Genomic DNA, 24,176 nt, shown 5'->3' with positions numbered 1-24,176 from the left:
TGGTTTTAGCGCACACAGATAGGAAGCCATATGGAAAAGTACCTCATGTCCACGGTTAAATATGGTGGGGGCTCTTTAATGTTTTGGGGCTGTTTTTCTGCCAGAGGACCTGGACATTTTGTTAGGATACGTGGCATCATGGACTCTATCAAATATCAACAGATATTAAATGAAAACCTGACTGCCTCTGCCAGGAAGCTTAAAATGGGCCGTGGTTGGATCTTCCAGCAGGACAATGATCCAAAACATCAAAATCAACACAAAAATGGTTTACTGACCACAAAATCAAGGTCCTGCCCTGGCCATCCCAGTCCCCTGACTTGAACCCCATAGAAAACCTGTGGGGTGAACTGAAGAGGAGAGTCCACGAGCGTGGACCTCGAAATGTGAAGGATCTGGAGAGATTCTGTATGGAGGAACGGTCCCAGATCCCTTGCCATGTATTCTCCAACCTCATCAGGCGTTATAGGAGAAGACTCAGAGCTGTTATCTTGGCAAAGGGAGGTAGCACAAAGTATTGACTCAAATGGTGCCAATAATTGTTACACACCTATATTTAACAAAGAAATTATTTGAAAAACATGTGTTGTGTTTGCATTTGTTTGATATCCACGAGAGCAGAGTATTTTTTGTGAATTTCTTTAACAAAAGATCAAAAGGTTAAACAATAATGATAACTTTTCACAGCCTTCTTTGCTCATATTTACCAAGAGTGCCAATATTAATGGTGGAGGACAGTGTATGTATATGTAGATATTTTTTTCGGGGGTAAATAATTTTGTAAACTATATTGGAACAACCCTCCACCCCCACTTCAATATTATGGGCTATTTGTTTTATGGGTTTGTTATTTTCATGACAAACACAATACTTGTGCAGGGTGTATCATGTATATATTAAAGTAACACATTAACACAGGTATAAATATACTGCTTAATCATTGTTGGGATAATGGCATCTATGAGAGAACAAAGTCTCCTGTATATACTAATCCAAATTTAACCCCTAAGTTACCCCATGTCCACACAAACAACAACAACAACAACACAAACTCTCCGGTAGCAGATGCGAAGTCGCAGTAAAATGTTACCGTTCAAATAAAGGCTGAATTACAAACCGCTCTCCCTTTATTGTCAAGTGCCCTAGTCTGGACATGTACGGCATTGTTAAATACCCTAAATAGTGCACTGAGACAGGAAGCCGCGAGCTATTTGGAATTCAGCCGTGGATTCTCTCTCATTGTTGACTTCCGGTTTCTGAGAGCCCTTTTTCCACGTTTACAGGAAGGGGATTTTTAGAAACAGTCCTCCCGATATGTATCCGGTAAAACGCTGACTACGGAGTTGAAATGTGTGAATATTTCTCATAATTTATAGCGTTTGCAAGAGCACAGACATCACCACGAGTCCATATCAGCTGGGGTTTGAAAGGACTGAGGTGTGCAGATGGGGGAGGTGAGGAAACTACAGAAGAAGTTGAGGCAGATTGAGAACCTGGAGCTCAAGCTTTCTCTCACCCCAGAAGAAGCAGTGAAGGTACACAAGTCGAACTGTGCATATTTCTCATCAAATCAAATCTTGCTCACATCTTGCACACTGATGTGTCTGTATGAGCGTAGAGCAGTGGACACCAATCCTGATCCTGATCCCACCAATTCTGATCAAGAACTTCTTTAGGCAGTGATTAGATGGTCAGGTAGGCACGGTTATGGTTGGAACTAAAATCTTCAGGAAGGAAGATCTCCAGGGACAGGGTTAGTGACTACTAGGCTAGAGCCTCCAGGTAAGCTCCAAATGAGCCCTTGGGTCTCCTATAGTGATTCCCCAATGCCCTAATGAATGTAACATCATTCTAGAGACATTACGGGATGCACTATAATACTGCAAAGCATGGAAAGGGTGAACTGTCACTGGTGTAGTAAACAACAACAACAACAACAATAATACATGATCAATTAACAGATTAATTAATTAAATTAATCTGCACATCTGAACTGTGTCCCAAGACCACATGAAAGAGTAACTATGGAGATAGAAATACCTAAACATAACAGATTAAATAAAAAAAGACTACAACATGGTATTTATTACTTTTATTGTAATTAAGTGGCGGTGACCCCTAAGTCCAGCTGATTTTTAAGAGATCAATAATTTTTTTAAAATGATCTCTTTCGGTGGTCATCAGGGGGTCTTCTCATGTCATCTGTATACCACACTGTCTTCTATTTCATGCCCAAATAACATTTATGATAATTGTGAAAAATGTGTAATAGCCCATTAAAATAAGCATTAAAAAAAAAAACTGATTAGCTAAATAATGCACAGGTTTATTATTCGTAATTTTTTTTAAAAATTAAGAAATGAATGTATTATTAGTTTAATTATCGTACAGGCCTACAAGCTTCATGTCCGGCAGCAACTTGCCGTGTTATTTTGAACATTTGTGCAAATGTAATATATGCATAACAGCCTTGACCTTTTTATGCACAAACCCAGAATCTCTGTCAGCACGTAACTAACATGCCATGAACTAATCATAAATTATCAACCAGACTTGATCTTGTGACGCATTACGCATGCTTGGGGGTCAAAGTTCATCTGTGAGCTGGGTCTCCTATTAACCTCTGTGCATTAAGGGACACCATGTTTACTTCTTCTCAAACATGTCATGGCTGACCTACTACATATAGTGTAAACATATTTACATCCCTAATAAATATACGGTAAACATATTTACATCCCTAATAAATATACGGTAAACATATTTACATCCCTAATACATATATAGTGTAACCTTGTAAACATATGGAGAAAAAATGCCACTTGACACTTTAAGCAGCAGATCAGCAAAGGAAACGTCGGCCATGTGGATATTAGATAGCCAAATTGTAAACGGATTATATTGAACATGTACTATTGTTATTATTATTATTATTATTATTATTATTATATTTAATTTTTAGTTTATTTCACATTACTGTAGAATAATAAAAAAAAATCCACCATCCCGCTGAGTTTTCATAATTGCTGCAATCCCTGACTGCACAGTTGATAATATTATTACACCCTCCGTTACTTAACTTAAACCTAAAATGGTGGAAATGTTCATTTTCCCGTCTTTCTTAGGCCATCGTTACTCTACGAATCAATCATTTACGAGCAGGGGAAAGTCTAGTACAATCACAATATTTAACACATGCATAATGCTCGCCTGTATAACGTTGTTACTATGGAGAAACTGTGTGTTCCATACATACTCTGTGGATACTGGATGTCGCCGCTGTGTACTAGCCATGCTGACTTGATTTAGCATATTTGCACTGTGTTTACTGGATGAGTGCACCACATTTGTGACCTATAAAAGTTGTAGTCGTATTATTATTGCTGTAAATCCACATTCTATAACATTATCCGTAATAAAATAATCATCTCGATGGTCTCCATGGACACAGCTTTGTAGAAGGACAGTTATTACCGCAATTCATTTTAACCTCCCTGAACAACACTACGCATTTAAAGGTTGCCTTTTAAGCCATGTTTACAGGCTCCTTCTTAAAAGATTAATGCAAACTGACAAACGAGAGAACTTGGTGGCTTCCTTACGCCGACCACTGTGAAAAAGCAACAGATTTTCATATGCCGTTTCTTATTTTCTCTTGGAAGTACACAAGATGGAGCTATGATTAAGAATTCAGCGATAAAGCCTGCATGAAGCCTGCTCAGTTTTATGCAAATTAATTAGCGAAGATACACATGATTGCATCTGATACTTTTAATTATATGCTTAAAGCAATTTGATGCTCCCGGCTTCTATTTCCCATCTTTTCCCCCCCCCCACATTTTATTTGATCTCGGTACTTAGCGAAAGTTTGGTGCAGATTAGAAAATACTGGTAGAGAAAATTGTAAACACATTAAAGCCCTTGACTTGTATTGAGCACAGATAAAGAACAATAATATCGTGGAAATATTAATCGAAATGTTTTTCCTCTTGAAGAAGGAACGTGCGTAATTGGATAGGCCACGGTCAATATTTAAATTTTCAACCTTATCTCACAGTAAAAGACAAAAATAAAAAAACCTTCGCATGCAGCTTAACTGCAGGTTGAATATCAACGTTCTGCCAAGAGTAACTGAGTTTTTACTCGGATGCTCTGTATGTCACATTCTGCTCCAACGTAATTTAACCAAGGCCACCTCTACCACTACATTATTTGAATAAGATTGACGTATAATAAATAATTTAATATTGATATAAACACATGAAACTTCTCGGCTTCTCTGCAGGCTTGCAAAACATATAGTAACACGGTAAGGGAACGTGGATATTTCCAAAAAGTCTGTGTATTCTCAATAGCCTAAAGACTGCATTTTGAAAATACCTAACCTCATTATCATGTGACTTGCGAGCCTGATTGTTTTTGCAGAGCAGAGGAGAAGTTTCATGAGCTTGGTGATTCTAATCATACATCGATCAGCCATAACGTTAAAATCACTGACAGGTGAGGTGAATAAGATTGATTATCTCGTTACGATGGCACCTGGGAAGGAGTGGGATATATTAGGCAGCGAGTGAACAGCCAGTTATCGAAGTTGATGTGTTGGAAGCAGGAAAAATGGCAAGCGTAAGGGTCTGAACGACTTTGACAAGGGACAAATTGTGATGGCTAGACGACTGGGTCAGAGCATCTCCAATACAGCAGGTCTTGTGGGGTGTTCACGGTATGCAGTGGTTAGTACCTACCAAAAGTGGTCCAAGGAAGGACAACCGGTGAACCAGCAACAGTGTCATGGGTGCTCAAGGCACATTGATGACAGTGGGGAGTGAAGGTTAGCCCGTCTGGTCCGATCCCACAGAAGAGCTATTGTAGCATAAATTGCTGAAACAGTTAATGCTGGCCATGATAGAAAGGTGTACACCCCTTCATGGCAACGGTATTCTCTAAGAGTTCAGAAGGATAATGCGCCCTGCCACAAATTGTTCAGGAATGATTTGAGGAACATGACAAAGAGTTCAAGGTGTTGACTCGGCCTCCAAATTCCCCAGATCTCAATCCGATCCAGCATCTGTGGGATGTGCTGGACAAACCAGTTCGATCCATGGAGGCCCCACCTCACAATTTACAAGACTTAAAGGATCTGCTGCTAATGTATCGGTGCCTGAAACCACAGCACACCTTCAGAGGTCATGTGGAGTCCATACCTCGACGGGTCAGAGCTGTTTCGGTGGCACAAGTAATATCAGGCAGGTGGTTTTAATGTTATGGCTGATTGGTGTATTTGAAGTGGGCTACGGTCAGTGTGTTCAAAACGAGGTAAAATCGTTTATTATATATCGATTTTATTTATATATCATAGTGCTAGACATTAGCTGGGTTAAAATACGTCGGTGCAGAATGTTGACAGACAGATCATTTGAGTGAAAGTTTGATACGCCGCTATGCAACGCATGCTCGCGCCAGAATGTTGACATTCAGAAGGTGCTGCAGATTTTTAGACTGTTTTTAGTTCTTGTTCTTTTTACCTATTTGTCAAATAATTTAGCAACATAAATGGAAACCATAAAAAAAAGAATCACATAGTAATAACATAGCAATAGATACAGATGCTCTGGCGTCCCATTCAGGGTGTATTCCCACCTCACGCACCCACTACAACCCTGACCAGGATGAAGCGCTTGAGGATAAATTGCAGAGTAATGTAACATTCTGACTTTTCTTATTGGATCCCAAATATCTGGACACAAACTGTATGTCAACACTAGCAGCTGCTACATGCTCCCAGAAGACAAACCTGGATATCAGTCATTTGTCTTTGTCTAAACAATAACACAGTTTTCCAGTAACCACAGTATTTTCGTCTGCCAAGAATTTCTCAGCATTTTTGAACGATTACTTTGCGGTCGCACAAGACGTACTCGCTCAATCACGCACTGATTTTTATTTGTGATAGTGAAGTGCTAAGCTCATGTTTTGTTTTTCGCTTAATACATTCGTAGGAAATAATCGGGCGGATGCTTTTATCCAAAGCGACTTAGACGTGGCGCAGAAGCCTTTCTAAGTGTAGAAACATTAAGGACAGAGGACTAGAGGACAACATTTCCACCAACTCAGTGCGTTTACATGGACAACGATAATCCGATATTAACCCGATTAAGACGATACTCTGATTAAGAAACTAGCATGTAAACAACGATTATTGATGACCTTAATCCGACTAAACTCATACTCTGAGTAAACACAAATGGAATTAAGACATGTGGAGTATTCCTGTTTTAGTCGCTTTATCGACGTGCGTTACAGACGTGTACACACCTTAATCACACTATTAACGTCGTGTGAGTTTTCACCGCATTTTGCGACAGGACACGTACACACACGACAGCGCTCAAACGTTTTACAGCAAACGAGAGCGCACGGCTGCGTCCCAAACCGCATACTTGCCTACTATAAGGCCTGTAGTAGGAGAAATACATGTATCTCGGCTACTATATAGACGGTAAGTACGCGGTTTGGGACGCAGCCCACGGCTTCAATCAGTCGTCTATTTGCACGTACAGCATGACAAATAATTAACCGCACTTGAAGCGTTCGTAAAAAATTAAATAAAAACACACAAAACTGTATACGGTAGCATAACGAAGACGAACTGTATGTCGATTCGTGAAATTCTGGAGGGACGTCGGACGGCGTGGCGCGGGGACGTAATGACGTGTGCAGTTGATCGATCTATGTTGTATAACATGTAAAACGGGAACATGACAGGAGTATTCTAAAAAGCGACTCATGTAAACACCGTAATCAGAATATTGTCTTATTCAGAATAAGGTCAATAATTCGATTACCGCTGTCCATGTGAACGTAGTCATTGATTAGAAGCAAGTGTGAGATAGTTGACGAGTGTTTAGTAAAGAGCACCAAGTAATGCACACAGCAAGAGGCCGTCATAGAGTTTCTAAACGGTTCAACAGTGAAACTTTCGGTTTGACATCAGTCTTTTCTACTCTTGCTAATATCTTATAAATACGATTTTATATTACAGAGCTGTTAAATTCTCAAATCAAAAGGTGTGCATTAATTTTCCATAACTGCCGCTCTGACAGCAGTTCTGGCTGTACCACAAATTGCAGGTTTATATTAATGTGCTCGTTTTAAAACGTCATTGTTTCCGTTGCAACAATTCAGTCACGGGGATTTGTAAGGCCATGTAATCTAAGCTGAACAATGCACGGATTAAGAAAACCTGTTTTTATTTAAATAGAGGAAAACAAATCGTTTTTCACGCTGATGTTTTCTTTATGGAGACATTCATTTAACATTTATGGAAGACGTCTGTAAGGTTTTCTGCCAGCGGAAGGTATTCAGGACAGGAATTTGCGCGTTCTGGGGGTTTTTTTTCGGTAACATAACACGGCGCGTTGTTGTTTTTTTGTCTTATTAAGTACACGAGAGAGAATAAAATAGAGGCTGGTGAGGGAAGGTGTTTATAGCTGCTATGACGTAAGTGATAACAGGAGCTAACTTGCTTAAAAAGTGCAATGTGTCATCCATCCTTCCGTGTTCCATATCAGGGGAGCCTGGCGACTATCCTAGGGAAAATGGCCGGTGTGCAAACCCATCGCGGAGCACAATCTCACACATTCACACGCTGCGGACAATTTGGAAACGCCAGTCAGCCTACATTGCATGTTTTTGGACTGGGGAGGAAACCAGGGTACCCGGAGGAAACCCCCGAAGCACAGGGAGAACGTGCAAACTCCGCACACACAGGGTGGAGGTGCGATTCGAACCCCCAGCCCCGGAGGTGCGAGGCAAACTTAGTGATAACCACTAAGCCACCGTGCCTCTGCAATGTGTCATTCCTGAATAAATTAACATTTCTAAGTGTTGGTGAATGAATACCCTGTAGTCTAAGAGGACTAAAGCACTTGCTGTTATTCAGGGAGGAAATGGTATGGATTATGTTCCTATAACAACTCGTCATGGTTTATTCCTTACATATGAATAGCTCTGCCGTAATTCCAGGCTTATCTAATCAGGCCTGCACTTTACTACTTCCTTGTTTATAGCCTGCACTTTTAATGCTTGTGCACACAACCACATTGTTAGAGGCATTTAGATAAGATTACTTTTTCGTTAATGCAGCTGGACTGTGTTTAAACTTTTCGCTCTTGATTACAGAGCCCAGAAGGCATCTACTTTACATAAAGGCAGGTTCAGCCGGCTTACACCGAAAGCTCGAAGGTGCTCGCTCTCTACGAGTAATTCTCCGAGGAGCCGCTCGGACGGGGGCGAGCAGCGGAGTCCAAGTTAAATGTCAGTGATGACAAGCAGGCAATGGTCAGCGTTAATGATTCACAATTCTATGTGCTAAGAGATGTAAGAATATGAATACAAAGGATGCTCTTGACACTGTTCAGATAGTGCAGTTTTGTGATGTTTATTCTGGAACAGTTTGGTGCTGCATTCAAACAATAATGCGGAGCCAGTCACTCGGGCACAACCTACAGTGCATGAATATGGTTAACGAACAACACCGGGAGCACCATGAGCTATGAAAGCCAGATCTGGCCGAATTATATTTTCCGCACAAAATAGAGAACAGCAGGTTTCTGACATGGATATCAGGTTATCATACTGATCACCCTGTGCAGCGTCCATTTAAAGACGGAAATTCATCATGATATCCAGAAGCACATTTATTGGGCATTGCTTTCCCTCATACCCTCATATCACCATCCGATTCGATAGATAAAAAGGAAATCCTTGTGATTGCAAAATCATGTCAAAATCTGTAGCTTTAATGACAGTACGTACGTCATACATCCGTTCTTACACTTCCTTTCCTACACGCTTTTTTTTTGGTTTTTTTTAACTCACGAAACATCAAACTTTAAAGCAGATGGGCTACAACAGCAAAAGACCACATGGGGTTCCACTGGTGTCAGCTAAGAAAGAGACTACAGCGGGCACAGGCTCGTCGCAACCGGTCAGTTAAAGAAATGAAAAACATTACCCGGTCTGTTTCCAATCCTCAACAGCCCGCTTTCAATGACCCTGTGCCCATGTTGTCCCCGTCAACTGGCCAACAAAAAGTGGAGTATGAATGTAATGTCCTGTGATAGTCTGGCTTCCCATCTAGCATGTATTCCCGCCTCCTGCTCCGGTTCCTGATCCACCGTGACCCTGACCAGTATTTGATCTCTACATCGACAAGGCGTTTTCGCCCACAAGACTGCTGCTCACTGGATGTTTTTTGTTTTCGCACTATTGTATGTAAACTTTCCAGAGTGCTACAGATCTCAGGAGATCAGCAGCGTCTGAGTTATTCAAACCAGCCTATCCGGCACTTATATCCATGCTATGGTCAAAGTTACTGAGATCACTTACCCCCCCCAACCCCCCCCGGCCCTGCTAGATAATTGAGTAGGTGTACAGGTGTTCCTATTAAAGGGACCAGTGAGTGTATCTACCACTTTTTCCACAGATGAACTGTTTGAATTTCGAAACGTAACATAGCAGCTGTAATCATGCTAATTGTTTTTAGTTGCCTGATTCTCATTTAATTATTTAATTCGTTCTTTCTTTCTTTCTTTCTTTCTTTCCCTGTCTCAGGTCTCAAAGAAGGAGGAGCTTCGCAGCAGATTGGCCGAGCTCCTGCTGCATCTTTCCGGCCTGCAGCAAACCCACGGTATTGTGGGTGAAGAGGAGGATAAAATGAAAAGACAAGTGTAAGCGTGAGAGAGATTGAAGAGTGTGTGTTTGAGTGTGTGTGTGTGTGTGTTTGCATGTTTGCACCTGTTGCCCACAGATACTCCTCCTCTTTCTGTCTTACTGGCGCTCCACAGTCATTCCTACATTTTTTGTAGAAAGTTATGTAGAGGATGTTCACACACACACACACACACTCCAACAGTGGAGTATGAATGTAATGTCCCGTGATAGTCTGGCTGATAGTCCCATCTAGCACGTATTCCCGCCTCATGCTCCGGTTCCTGATCCACCGCAACCCTGACCAGGATAAAGCAGTTACTGAAGATGAACGAGTGAACGTTCTGCGTCGCTTCATTCTGTTGTTTGCTGTTGTTGGCCATAGAGAGACTGGAACAGAGCATCACACAGATCACACTCCGGCTGTGAAGCTAGCGCGTGAAGACCACCGAGAAAAGCAGGACAAGGGGAAAAGTGGAGCGGAGGAGGAGATAAAAGAGAGAGAGGGTGGAGGACAAAGCCAGAGGCTCCCAGACCCAGGTCAAACACACACGCCTCCATTCATTCATGCGCAGACATCCGAAAACTCCACATCTCAGCCTAGTGTATCTATTTCCGATTCTGTCGTGTAATATATATATATATATATATATATATATATAAAAAACACAAATATAGGATAAAATTTCCTTGTATTCTAGACTGGAAAAATGAGGCATCTTTCACTATCCATATTTCCATTCCAGACACAGAATTCTCATCTCTTAAAGCATTGTGGGAAAAGGCCAAGTTTCGCCTCAGGATTCTAAAAGGTCACAGTGACATCATCACTTGCGTAGCCGCCGTAGACAATCTTGTGATTTCTGGCAGGTACTGGAAGGGTTTTTTATTTTGATTTTGATTTTATTTTTTTTTATGAGTAAATATATAGGATTTGTGATCTATAGACCGTGAAATCACAGCTTCATGCTATACTCTTCCACAAGTCGTGATACCACAGTGAAGGTGTGGCACGTTCCCACGGCAACGGAGCAGCGCAATCTCGGAGGTCACAGCGGGGGCGTCACTTGTGTTAATACACCACCTTCAGAGTACTGCAGGAAATTAGGTAAACACACAGACATACACACACATAGAAATATAATTGACAACTTCTCACATGTCCATTCATTTCCCTGACATTTTACCCACCTCTTCTGTCCTGTCTGAATTTTCTCCTTTGCATGTGCATCTATATTTTCTTCACTTTGCTCTTATAATCATGCTCTTTGGCAAACTGCCCTTTCTCTCTCTCTCTCTCTCTCTAGCATCTGCTCTGCATCTGTCTGAGACGGAGAGGTTCATCCTAAGTGGCTCCACCGACTGCTGTGTACGAATATGGACTCTGAGTTCTGGTGAGTCACACGCAACGTTTTTAATCCCATCCGTCGATTAATCCGGACCTCAGTCTCTCCACGAACCATACCTTCCATGCACATGACCGTTGCCTAGTTACACACTACAGTAGATCGTATCTTTTTTTTATTGATGCATTGTTTTGATGATGTCATGAAGGTATTATTATGATAATTACGCAAACATCTGCGTCTTAGGGCTGGGCCTTCTGCCTATTTATTTTCATTCAGATATCTGTTAGAGTTAATAAAAATGGATATTCGACTAACCGCTAGGAGAGGGATGGAAAGGCGTATTTAATATGGCATAATCGATGATCATTTTCCACCGCAATGAAGCGTTTCTCCCGTGGCTGACGGCACATGTGTTTATACGGTATGTTCGATAGACGTAATATAGAGAAATAATGAGCAGATATTGAAAATTGACAATTTTCTTCTTCTTTTATTTATTTATTTTTTTTTTTTTTAAAGCTTTACTGAATATCACCTTAATATTTTCAGCCTGTAGCTCTAACGTAGCAGTGAGTGCACAGGCATCGGTTAAAATTCAAACTATATGACAGTTCAAACTGCCACAGAGCTTCCAAGGGTACAGACGGGATGCCTAAAAATCTCATTAGAATTCATAGTGGCAATGCACACGTTCATAATAAAATGTCACTACAGATATTTCCATGTTATATTCAGTACACCGGTGAAATATCTTCAGTTATATTTACTAAGCTAGTGAAAACACAGAAATGCATTAAAATTGAGCACAGAAATGTAAAATGATTTTGGCACATCTGGTGTAAAATAACCTTATCCTTCAACCCAAGGTACCTGATTTTCTGTCTAATGCCATTTAAGACATTGAATAGAGTGGTACTGGATGCTATTGGATATTTATTATCAAGCTTCATATCTAGCAGCATATGAAATCGTGCGTAGTCCCAGTGCACCTCTTACTTACACACCACAACTGTTCTGCTGTTTGTATCAAAATACTGACAGATTTCACTTCGATGTATGGCTTAATGAATATCCGAGTAGGAATTTCAGTATTGGAATACCGGCGCCTCACATTTGTTCATAAATGAACAAAACAGTTCATTTCAATACGCCTGCACATCCCCAATGCCTATATAGTAAATAAAGAACGGATGTAAATAATTACAGTTAACATTGAATAATGTATACACCACTCATGAATATATATATATATAAATACCTCAGTATATTCTTGATGCTTGGCATATAACCTGCTGTGTGTCTGTCTCCTTGCCAGGCCAGTGCGTGAAATCAATTTACACTTTTAATGCCGTCACAAGCCTTTGCTTCATAGCGGAGTGGGAGGGCTACATTGTGACAGGCTCAGGTGAGGGTACTGTACATGTGAGATTGTGTAGAAGCGTGACGTGCGAGAGTGTGTGCATGCATATAGCTATAAGCAAAGAATATCTATGTGTATAGATGGGAATCAGTATATAGATTGGCGATGTGTATAAAGGGGAAACATAGAGTGCTGTGAAAAAGTATTTGCTGATATGGTTGCAGTAATTGCTGCTAAAGGTGGCACAACCATATTTTAAGTTTAAGGGGGAAAAAAATAAAGCCTGTACTGTGTTTACTCAGGTTGCCTTTGTTTTATGTTGTATTTCGTTCGACAGTCTACAACTATTTAGTATGAGATATACATAAAAACAGAAGAAATCACAGCACTGTAGTTAGGTATAGCTTTGTGTACGCTTGGTCATTGTCTGCGTATGAGTCAGCAGCGGGTCTTTGACTGTGTGACAGATGCTGGGAAACTGCAAGTGTGGGACTGGCTCTCTCAGGAGAACTGTCAATCAGTCAACGCGCACCTGGATGCTGTCACGACACTACAGGTGGGTGGGTGCCATGGCAACAGCGCCTTGTCTAACACAACGCCTCTGTGTTCAAGTGGCATCAGCCCAGTGCATTTTATCACATTTTAATATTCAGCTTTCACGCTTCGATGCCAAAGCCAAACTTGAAGACCGCTCTTCTGAGAAAGTCCAAACATTCAATCCCTATCTCGCTTGATGTGTTTATTATTACTGTTATTACAGCTATTTGTCTGTTATACAGCAGAAAGTGAAAGTCACTATCTGCTATATAACATGATGAATAATAATGCTATCGTAATAATATTGAAAAGAGTACCACCCATGCAGTTATGCTACTTTTTATCTGGTAGTCCGTAGCTGCATCAGTCCACTGGCCAGCTGGACCACTGATAGCAAGGTAACAGCAGCGGTCACTCCCTCTGTGCTGCTTCTGTTCTGTAAGCAAAATAAATACTTTAATGCATACTTGCTTAACGCATAAAATCTTATCAAGTTCCTAATTTGCTATCTGTATCCTATTTGCTAAATGTTATACAGTATATTTGAATAAACTAGGTCTGAGTTCGCCTTGCTTCCGAAAATCAGCTCTTGACATTTCAGGGTTAGAAATGAAGTCAGTAATAAACTCTGCCCATTATGTTCACATGGCTGTGAAACTTCCGGAAGACATTTGAGAAAATCATCCAGGCTATTCAGAAAGAGCCACCAAGGGTCTGTTTAATCAAACTCAGCCTAGCATGAGCATATATGCTCCATTTATTAGGAGAATTGTTACTTTTCATTTGTAATAAAACTAGTAAAAGTAGAAGCAGCAAAAGTATTAATAGTAGCAGTAGTAGTAGCAGTAGTAGCATTAATAGTAGCAGTAGTAGTATTAATAGTAATAGTAGCAGCAGTAGTAGTAGTATTTATAGTAGCCGTAGGAGTAGTAGTAATAGCAGTGGTATTAATAGTAGTAGTAGTAGTAGTATTAATAGTAACAGTAGCAGTAGTGTTGATAGTAGCAGTAGTAGTAGTGTTGATAGTAGCAGTAATAATAGTAGCAGTAGTAGTAGTAGTATTAATAGTAGCAGTAGTAGTATTAATAGTAGCAGCAGTAGTTGTAGTATTAATAGTAACAGTAGTAGTAGTATTGATAGTAGCAGTAGTAATAGTAGCAGTAGTAGTAATAGTAGCAGCAGCAGTAGTAGTATTAATAGTAATAGTAGAAGTAGTAGTATTAATAGTAGCAGTAGTAGTAATAGTATTAATAGTTATAGTAGCAGTATTATTATTATTATTAGTAGTAGTAGTAGTAATGTTATTTTTGTACTACTGAGTTTTATGGAGCCTCTGGGACTGTGATCTTCTCCGTGTCCACAGTCGCACGGTCCTCTGGTGTTCAGTGGCTCGACAGATGGGAGCGTGTGTGTATGGGAGGTGTGTGATGGAGCAGTGGAGCCCCTAAACCAGCTGCAGCAGTGGGGGTCAGAGGTCACTGGTTGTAGCAGGGTTGATGAGGTCAATGGGAGGCTGAGACTGAGTGCCCGAGGCGACCACATCTTTCTGGCCAATGGGAGATCCAGTATCCGAGTGCTCAACTGGAGAACAGGTATGAGCTCCAGCACTAACATGTTATACACACTTTAACACTAACACACTATAATACTCAATCTCCCTCTTTCCCCAAATGCTACCTGTAAGCTAAGTCATGTTTGTTATTCCAAGCTTAGCTTTGCACTGTGGCTATGATACTAATGGAGCTAACACATAAGGGAAGCTTATAGCCTTCAGTTTAGCACTGTGCAATCTGCATACCTACATCATCACACACTTGCATATAATAACAATCTTGTTTATAAAATAGCAGAATAAGTTAAACAAAAAAAAAAAAAAAAAGCATTCAAGTTTGAATGATATCATCATCTGAGTCATGTCTAATATACAATTATGCCTTCAAACCCTGTAAATCTGCTGCACCTCCTACCTGATTCTGCTGAGATGAAAATCTGATTCTGACTTTAAACTTGCTGGCACTACAGTTTTCAGCTCTGCGACATCCTTTTGTCTTTTTTCTTTCTTTTTTTTTTTCTTTTCTAGATAAAAGCCTCTCATACAGTGTCACAAACCACATCAGCAATTCTGTCTAAGATTACTTAACACAGTTTCAGGAACATATTAATAATTGAAACTGCTAGCTGTAAACTTCAGTTTTCTCTCAAAATAAAAAGGAAAATGGCATCAAATGTAAACAGCACTAAAATACTTTTCATGATTTCAAAATGAAACGAAATTCAAATCTTTGCATCATTTCACGTTAGCATACAGTCTGTAGCTAACCACTCCAGCTATATATGACTGTTAATGCAAGTTCATTACTGCTAACGGGGTCATTCCGATGTTCCCATGGTCCTCTGTTCCCCAGTTCAATATTCTGTTCACACACATTAAGTAGTCAGGACTACATAAAACCATTCAAATCCATCCTTCACACTTTTATGAAAAGTGGAAAATGAACTAGGTTGCACACACTGACCCCTCAGTTGTGCTGCTCTAAAAATAGCTGTTAGTCTACATTCATACATTCTTGCATTCATACAGTTCAACTCCATGCATGAACAAATGAATGCAGAAAAGATACACCAGCATATTTGGAGGCAAAAACAAACTAGATTAAATTAAATACATACAAACCCAATTCTGAAAAAGTTAAGACAGTATGGGAAATGCAAAAAAAACAAGCAAAAAGAGTCATTTGAAGATTCCGTTCACACTGTACTATATTGAAAACATAACATATGATATCTTACTTTGTGAATTGAATTTATTTTTGAAATTATACACCGATTTAAAATCGGATGACTGCAACACATTCCAAAAAAGCTGGGACAGTCGACTGTTTACCACTGTGTAACATCACCTTTTCTTTTAATAACACTTAAGCGTTTGAAGACACCAGATGGTTAAGTTTAGCAAGCGGAATTTTCCCCCATTCATCCATTATGCATTGCTTCAGCTGCGCAGCTATATGGGCCTTAGTTGCCTTATTTTGCGCTTCATAATTCACCACACATTCTCAATCGGAGACAGGTCAGGACTGCAGGCAGGCCATGCTAGCTCTCTGCTTACGCAACCATGCGCTTATAATCCAGGCAGAATGTGGTTTAGCGTTGTTCTGCTCTGGATGGCAGCATATGTTGCTCCAAAATGTGTACATATCTTTCTGCATTAATGGTTCCCCCCAAGATATGCGAGTTACCTATGCCATGGGCACTGACGCACCCCCATACCATGACAGACGCTGGCTTTTGGACCTGATGCTGATAACAGCTTGGACGGTCCTTTTCCTCTTTGTGGAGAACACGACGGCTGTTTCGTCCAAAAACTATGTGAAATGCTGACTCATCGGACCACAAAACACGATTCCACTTTGCTACTTTCTATCTCGGATGAGACCGAGCCCAGAGAAGTCGGCGCCGCTTCTGGACAGTGTTGATGTTTGGCTTCTGCTTTGCATAGTAAAGCCTTAACGTGCATCGGTGGATGCAACGCCGAATGGTGTTGACTGACAGGTTTACCAAAGTATTCCCGAGCCCATGTCAGGACATGCATTACAGACTAATGCTGGTTTTTAAGACAGTGACGTCTGAGTGATCAGAGATCACACGCACTCAGAACTGGTTTTCAGCCTCGCCCTTTACACACCGAGATTTGACTTGATTCCTTGAATCTTTTAATTATATTGTGCATTGTGAGGTGCAAGGTGCAATGCCCAAGATCCTACTGATTTGTCTTTGGGGAATGTTGTCCTCAAAATATTGGATTATTCGCTGATGCAGCTGTTGGCAGATTGGCGAGCCTCGACCCATCGTTGCTCTTGAAGGACTAGGCCTGTTTTTGAGTCTCCTTATATACTCGCCTGTTTCACATCGCCATCTTATTTCAATTCGTCACCTCGTTATTAATCCTAAATTGTCCCAAATTTTTGGGAACGTATTTTTGCATGCATCAATTTCAAAATAAACGTTTTCCTTCCAAAAACTATGCAGTCGATGAAGGAAAACATCAAATACCTGGTCTTTATACGTTTTTTTTTGTTTAAATACAAGTCAAAGTACATTTACGAATCACTCCTCTTTGTTTTTATTGGCATTTTCCATACTGTCCCAACTTTTTCAGAATTGGGGTTGTAAGTCATGATATCATGAGAGTTAGATTCAAAAACACACTAGACTAGTTTTCACCTAAGAAAGCTATGACCTTTTGTTTAGTTCCCTTAAGTCTAGACCTGTTATATTGAAATCCATACAGCGATGCTGGAGTCAGAAAACCCCTTTGACGAGTTCCCACAATAACCCATGTCATATTTAGCGAATACGGAGCTGGGAACATGTTTTTCAGGTTCCCTTTAAGTGCTATATAGAGCTGGGGAACATAGGAACCTTTTTCATGTGTTCATTGTGTGCCATATAAATCTGTGGAACATAGGACCCTAGATATGCTCCCACTGCTAGCTACTACACCTGCTGAGTAATTAGCAAGTCGGCTAGTTAAGAAACTAGCAAACTTATACATTTTTCAAAGGATGTGTGCTAAACAAATTGTCAAAGATGATTCTAAGGCTCTTTATTAGAGTCTCTATTAACCCATTAAACCCAGACATCCTATTCTACCTACACACATTTCCTGTTAGCGTTGCTGCAGCTGACCAACGGGTTAAAAATCCACCGTTATGCTCTCCTTGTGCTGAAAGCGGTGACGTCAGCGATACACACATCTTCTACAGCAATATTAGATGATGGTTCATATTAAAGGTATCCTTTAAATGGACAATATTTGTTTTATACCAAATAACTGGAGGATCCCTCAGTGGGGCTGCAGTAAGTATCCTGTTAAGCTTTCAGCTCACACACTTCCCATTAGCATCTCCTTCCATAAAAGGCCTCTTTTATCTGCTTGGCCGAATCCTGCTGTGTTCAATATTTTTGTCGTCCACAATAGACACACATTTGTTCCCTGACCTAAGGCTATGTAATGGATTTATTAATGGAAGGCGTCATGGCAGGGGATGCTTGCTTTCAGCAATGCCACAACTGATGCACTAAAGTGCCAGCGGCTCAGAGAGCACAGGCAGAAGAAAAGCAAGAAGGAAGCTCTTCGCTCGAGGGCAGCAGGATTTTACAACATGCAGAGCGTTTTCCTTTTAATCTCCTCTCTGTCACTCTCTCTCTCTCTCTCTCTCTGGGATCATGGAATATTTCTTCTGTAGAATGATATTGTCCCAAAATCCATAAACAGTTCTAGCAGATAAATCAGAGCTGGTCGTAGGAATGCGTGCAATGTAATGTGATGATCTAATTGAGAATGCAAAGTGCGGTAATGATGGTAGTTCATCATTATCATTTCATATGCTGCAGGAGCACATGTGCTTTTGAAGTGATGCATTAAAGACGGAGGAGAAAAAAAAAAACAACCCCTTAGCAGAGCTAAGAAGCCATTTATTCTACAGAGACAAATGATGCCATTTTCAAAACAGTTTCTGCATTCTGTTCTTAATTTAAGTTACATTTAGTATACGAGCGATCTGCAATCATATGCACACGCAGTATTTTTGGACTGAAAATGGTGCGTTTTGTTTTCTCTCCGTTTGTCATCTCTCTTAGGCACAATGAGGAGACTGACCAATCACAGCAGCACTGCTGGCGTCACAGATTGTGTCAATCAAATACCAGGGGTTCTAGTTGGCTCATGCTTTGACCTCACCAGCGGAGAGAGTACTCTAAACTGTAAATGAGAATCCTCATGATATCTTTCTGAATGTTAATTTTAACAGTTTAACACCCATCACCTTTCTCTCTCTCTCTCTCTCTCTCTCTCTCTCTCTATCTCAGTATTTTCTCTTCCACAATGTAGGTACCTCGTCTCAATCTCCAGCTCAGATTTACCACGACTCCTTTGTTTTGCGGCATGGGTCACACCTAGTGGGGGTCATCGCTGGGTTACAGGCGGCCGTGAGCTCACAGTTTGGGAACAGCTTCCAGGAAATGTCAAAAAGAGGTGTGGTGTTCAACTTCTGAACCTAACCCATGATCCTCTTCGGATTTCACTGCTGTGATCTGCAATACGTTCGAACACATTAGACCCTGACGTTTAAAGCCTTTCACAGTTCATCATACCCCAAGTCTTTACTTTTATACTCTGCATATATTATTACTCTGACATGTTCCGGAGTGGTACAATTATGTATGAAATTTGTGTCAAGATTATTATGCCATATTCATCCTCAGCTAAATGTCAAGAAAGCACAATGGTCATGCTCTCATTTCATGTGTGGGAAGGATATTGTAGTTTCTGTCTCTGCTTTATTTTATTAGTGCTTCTGTTCAGCCGTTCGAATTTTGGATTTGCAAATGCCAGGAGTTTTTTTTTTTTTTGCTTGGTAAGCAAAATATAATTGCTGCAGATTTGTCAACTATTCATGCTGCAAATCTCTTGTTCTACTACATCCCACAGGTGCTCTGTTGGATTCAGGTCTAGTGAATAGCAAGGCCAGTGAAGTACGCTAAATTCATTGTCATGTTCATGGACTACTTGGGCTTTGTGACATGGCCCTGTATGATGCTGGATGCAGCCATTATAATATGGGTAAATTATTGCCATAAAGAGATGCACATGGTCAGCAACAATAATTCACATGTTTCAATGTGTCATTCAAACAGTGCTCAAGTTGGTATTAAGGGTCCCAGTGTGTGCCAATGAAACATTCCCCACACCATTACACTGCCTCCACCAGCCTGAACTTTCGACATGATACCAAATTGCGACCCTACCATCCGCATGTCCCATTTGAGATGTGTCTAGTTTCCGTGAGCCTGTGCCCACTGTAGCCTCAGAATCCTGTTCTTGGCTGACAGGTGTGGAACCTGATGTAGCCTTCTGCTGTTGTAGCCTTTCCACGACGTTAGGCGTGGTGGCTTAGTGGTCAGCATGGTTGCCTTTCACCTCCACGGTCAGGGGTTCGATTCCCAGTTCTGCCCTGAGTGCACAGAGTTTGCATGTTCTCCCTGTACTTTGGGGGTTTCCTCCAGGTACTCTGGTTTCTTCCCCCAGTCCAAAGACATGTGTTGTAGGCCGATTGGAATCTGTAAATTGTCCATAGTGTGTGTGCGGTTGTGCCATGTGATGGGTTTGCACCCGTCCAGGGTGTCCCCTGCCTTGTGTGGCATAGACTCCAGGCTCCCCCGTGACCCTGTGTATAAGTGGAACAGAAAAAGGATAGGTTAGGCATTCTGAGTTGTTTTTCTGCTCAACACTACTCTACAAAGAGTAGTTATTTGAGTTCTCCGAGCATAACTACCGCTCACTGAGTATGCATATACTCTTACTCTAAGAATATTACCATAGCTGTGTTTGACATTTTGTAAATTTGCTTGCTTTTAGAAACCTGGTCGAGATATACGCTGGAAATATATCTTGATAGAGATTATGTATACAGGATAGAGTATTTGTCACGATTTCCCCTCGCGGAAAGCGCTGGAGCTCGCAGCGTGCTCTGAAACCCGAAGTGCGAACTTGAAGCACTAGCGCACACTTGGGTTTTTCAGTGACATTGACTTTGTTTACTTTTGACACGTGTGTTTTGTTATGGTTTATGTCCTGTCTCTGCCCTTATGTGTCATCATTGTACTCAGCTGTTTTGCGTATTTAAAGCCCTCGTGTCTCATTGTTCGTCGTAAAGTGTTGTTACCACCATACCAAGCCTTTGCATTTTGTTCCTCGTGTTTCGGTTCATTGTTTTTGATCATTTCTTGTTTCTCGTTTCCTGCTTTGCCTTGTCCGTTCCGTGCCCGTTTGCCGACCGCCTGACCCTTTGCCTGTTTTGACCATGCTAGTGCTTCACGATTTGGATTTGTCTGCCTGCCTCTCTTTATTAAAGCTCTTATCTGCACTTACATCCATCTCAGCCTCCATTACGTGACAGAATACTTCGCCCCAACATGGATGCAGCAGGAAGACGGAGGAGACGTCACGCTAGGGAAACTAAGCAAACCGTCCCCAGCTTTGGATTCGATCCAATTTCCCCAGTGGACTATCATAGATCTCCCAGATCTGTATGATGGCTTTTTTGGCAACCCTGAATATTTTCTTGTTGACTGCCAGCTTAGCAGACCCCAAGTTTGACGAGAAACGATAGCTCAAGTTCATGTGGTCCCGGCTCTTCAGCCCAGCCCACCAGTGGGTGCAGCTCCTCGTGGCCAAGGGATCCAGGGAACTTGAGAATGTAACTCTGTTTGTGGGACTATTTAAAATGATGTTTGTGAGTCTAGGATCCAACGTGGAACATCTTTTGGGGGGGCCTCGACTGGTGACCTCGACTCCAGAGCGCCAACCTGAGATCCACGAGGTGGTCTCACCTATCGAGCTCCAACCAGAGGTCAACATGGCGACCTCGTCTCCAGAGCTCCAATCTGAGACCTGCGAGGTGGACTCACCCACAGTGCTCCAGCCGGAGGTCAACATGGTGGCCTTGTCTCCAGAGCTCCAACCTGAGACCCACAATGTGGTCTCATCCACAGAGCTCCAGCCAGAGGTTAACATGGCGTCCTCGTCTCCAGAGCTCCAGCCTGAGACCCACCAGGTGGTCTCACATGCCGAGTTCCAGCCGGAGTTCAACGTGGCGACCTCCTCCCAAGAGTTCCAGCATGAGACTGATGAGGTGGTCTCACATGCTGAACTCCTGTTGGAGGTCAACGTGGCGACTTCGTCCCCAGCATTCCAACATGAGACCCACGAGGGGGTCTTATATCAAGAGTTCAAGCATGAGGTTAATGAAAAGACCTCAGCTCCAGAGCCCCAGTTGGAGGTCAACATGGATCTCCAGAACTCCCGTCGGGGCTCAACAAGGCGACCACTGACGTCAAGTTCCAGTTGAAGGCCGATGAGATGGCCTCCCAAGCCATGTTCCTGTCTGAGGCCGATGAGACGGCCTCCCAAGCCTTGTTCCTGCCTGAGGTTGAAGAGACGGCCTCCCAAGCCATGTTCCTGACTGAGGTCGAAGAGATGGCCTCTCAAGCCAAGTTCCTGCCTGAGGGCAATAAGACAGCCTTTCAAGCTATGTTTCTGTCCGAGGGCAACGAGGTGACCTCCCAAGCCATGTTGCTGACTGAGGTCGAAGAGACGGCCTCTCAGGCCATGTTCCCGTCTGAGGGCAACGAGACGGCCTCTCAAGCCATGTTCCTGTCTGAGGGTCTGACATGGCCAACCAAGTTCTGCTCACGCCAGAGTCTGCTGACATGGCCAACTAAGTTCAGCCTGCAGAGTCGACGGACAACGTCACTCAGCCTCCCTGCTCGGCTGAGGACGTCGCTCTGCCTTCCTGTTCCTCTGAGGATGTTGCTCTGCCTTCCTGTTCCACCAAAGCTGACGATCCAGCTTCCCACACCCGGGTGCTGCCTAGGGACCCCGACGAACCTGCCTCAGCCTCATGCCTGCTCCTCGGTTCCTGTCACAATTTTTCCCCTTGCATATAGTGCTGGAACTCGCAGTGTGCTCTGAAACCTGAAGCACAAGCTTGAAGTGCACGTCTGGGTGTTTCGGTGACATTGACTTTACTTTTGACACTTTGTTATGTTTTATTATGGTTTTACATCCTGTCTCCGCCCCTGTATTGTTATTGGTTGTTTCCCGTATGTGTCATCATTGGACTCAGTTTTGTGTTTCACCCTTGATTACGTTTAGTATTTAAACCCCTCGTGCCTCATTGTTCGTCGCGAAGTATTGTGTGAGTGTTACCACTGTAGCAAGCCTTTGTATTTGTGTTTTGGTTCATGGTTTTGGATCTTGTTTCTCATTTCGTGCTTTGCCTTGCCTGTTTCATGCCCGTTTGCCAATCACCTGACCCTTTGCCTGTTTTGACCATGCTTCACGATTTGGATTGGTCTGCCCGCCTCTCTTACGTGGCAGAATTTAGAGCCTTCCCAGGTTCACAGCAATTCTCCGACCTATCAACTACTAACTTTGGGGATATAATTCAATCTGAAAGCCATTAATCATTTAATGTTGATAAATGATATATTATGATTGATATCTCTTACTGTATTGTATTCCCACAATACAGTACGAGATTTTTCAGTCTCTTAACTGGATTGTCAGTATGACCTTTTAATAAAGCATGCATTATGAAGTATTGACTGAAATATTGACTTGCAAAAAATATTCATGGCCAGTTTACACATGCTATCTGGGGATGCATCTGTAATCCCCGTTCAGAGCACGGACAACTTAAATTCTTCTATTGATAATAATAACCCTGAACCTGGTGTTCATTGATTGCGTCATGATGTGGCAATAGCTGTCGGGACACAAACCTCGTCGGTGTCATCTTGACATTCCTGTAAATAGCACAATCACAGGAGGTGATATTAACACGTTAGTTGCAAGTGCGTCAGCCTTCACTCTTTAACGTTTTAAACTCTCAGATCCAGTCTAACATTCATTAGTCTAGTAACTACATTCCCTTTCCTTATTAGCTTCACTCTAGTTACTGCATCATTTATTCTCGATCCTAAATAACATGCTTTCCAATGAATAGCTGGGATTTAGAAAAGTCTGATTTTTAAGTGCCGTGGGAACTAATTCAATCGTTTCCATAATCTGCGCTAATAAAGGGAAGCTTCAGCTGGATTAACAGTAAGTAATTGATGGTAATCAATTAATGGATTTTTAACAATTGTGCTTTGTTATTTGATCTCCAGAGGTGACGTAAACGTGAGACGAGACAGCCGATTGGACAGTACACTCGCGGAATCTGACGGAGACTCACAGGAGGAGAGCGAGGGTGAGAAAAGGCGATACAGCTTTATTACGGATTATGTCTTAACCTTTGTATGTATAGTTAATTACAATTACGTGTAATATAATGCAAGTGGTCATGACTTTTAACTTGAGGTATATGCTAAAACATACTGAAAGCCATCTCTTTCATCAGACGATGACGAAGATGAAGATGAAGAGTCCACGGCCAGCGACGGAGAAGAAGTGTCGGGATCATCGTGGCTACGCTGCGTCCTCCAGTGAGAGAGAGAGAGAAATGAGAGAGACCAAGACAGGAAGAGCTAGAACGTGAGGTGTGAAGTTTAGCAGATTGAGCGGGTGGCGGCAGGGCAAAGAGCGCGGATGGACAACAGCTTGTTCTTCATGTAAATCTTGCATCATGGAGCCAATAAACGTGCCATGCTATGAC

General features: G+C 41.8%; 1 protein-coding gene across 3 annotated transcripts in view; it reads left to right on the top strand.

Moving 5' to 3' along the window:
* The window catches only part of si:ch211-154o6.3 (uncharacterized protein LOC563854 homolog), a 26,007-nt gene extending 1,831 nt beyond the window's left edge, over nucleotides 1-24,176 (top strand). For 2 of the 3 annotated variants that reach the window (XM_053680550.1, XM_053680556.1), the window contains exons 2-14: nucleotides 1,377-1,535; nucleotides 9,613-9,728; nucleotides 10,094-10,248; nucleotides 10,455-10,578; nucleotides 10,695-10,816; nucleotides 11,016-11,102; nucleotides 12,373-12,462; nucleotides 12,885-12,973; nucleotides 14,318-14,546; nucleotides 18,598-18,720; nucleotides 18,826-18,991; nucleotides 23,689-23,771; nucleotides 23,922-24,176. In XM_053680550.1, coding sequence (XP_053536525.1) covers nucleotides 1,446-1,535; nucleotides 9,613-9,728; nucleotides 10,094-10,248; nucleotides 10,455-10,578; nucleotides 10,695-10,816; nucleotides 11,016-11,102; nucleotides 12,373-12,462; nucleotides 12,885-12,973; nucleotides 14,318-14,546; nucleotides 18,598-18,720; nucleotides 18,826-18,991; nucleotides 23,689-23,771; nucleotides 23,922-24,010 — 1,563 coding nt within the window. In that variant the 5' untranslated portion in view covers nucleotides 1,377-1,445 and the 3' untranslated portion in view covers nucleotides 24,011-24,176. Of the gene's footprint in view, nucleotides 1-1,376; nucleotides 1,536-1,580; nucleotides 1,783-9,612; nucleotides 9,729-10,093; nucleotides 10,249-10,454; nucleotides 10,579-10,694; nucleotides 10,817-11,015; nucleotides 11,103-12,372; nucleotides 12,463-12,884; nucleotides 12,974-14,317; nucleotides 14,547-18,597; nucleotides 18,721-18,825; nucleotides 18,992-23,688; nucleotides 23,772-23,921 lie in introns of those variants that run through there. The other variant, XM_017469221.3, reaches the window with a different exon arrangement.

The sequence above is a fragment of the Ictalurus punctatus genome, chromosome 1, assembly GCF_001660625.3.
Source record: "Ictalurus punctatus breed USDA103 chromosome 1, Coco_2.0, whole genome shotgun sequence".
Taxonomy (NCBI): domain Eukaryota; kingdom Metazoa; phylum Chordata; class Actinopteri; order Siluriformes; family Ictaluridae; genus Ictalurus; species Ictalurus punctatus.
This window is presented reverse-complemented; position numbering and strand designations above follow the sequence as displayed.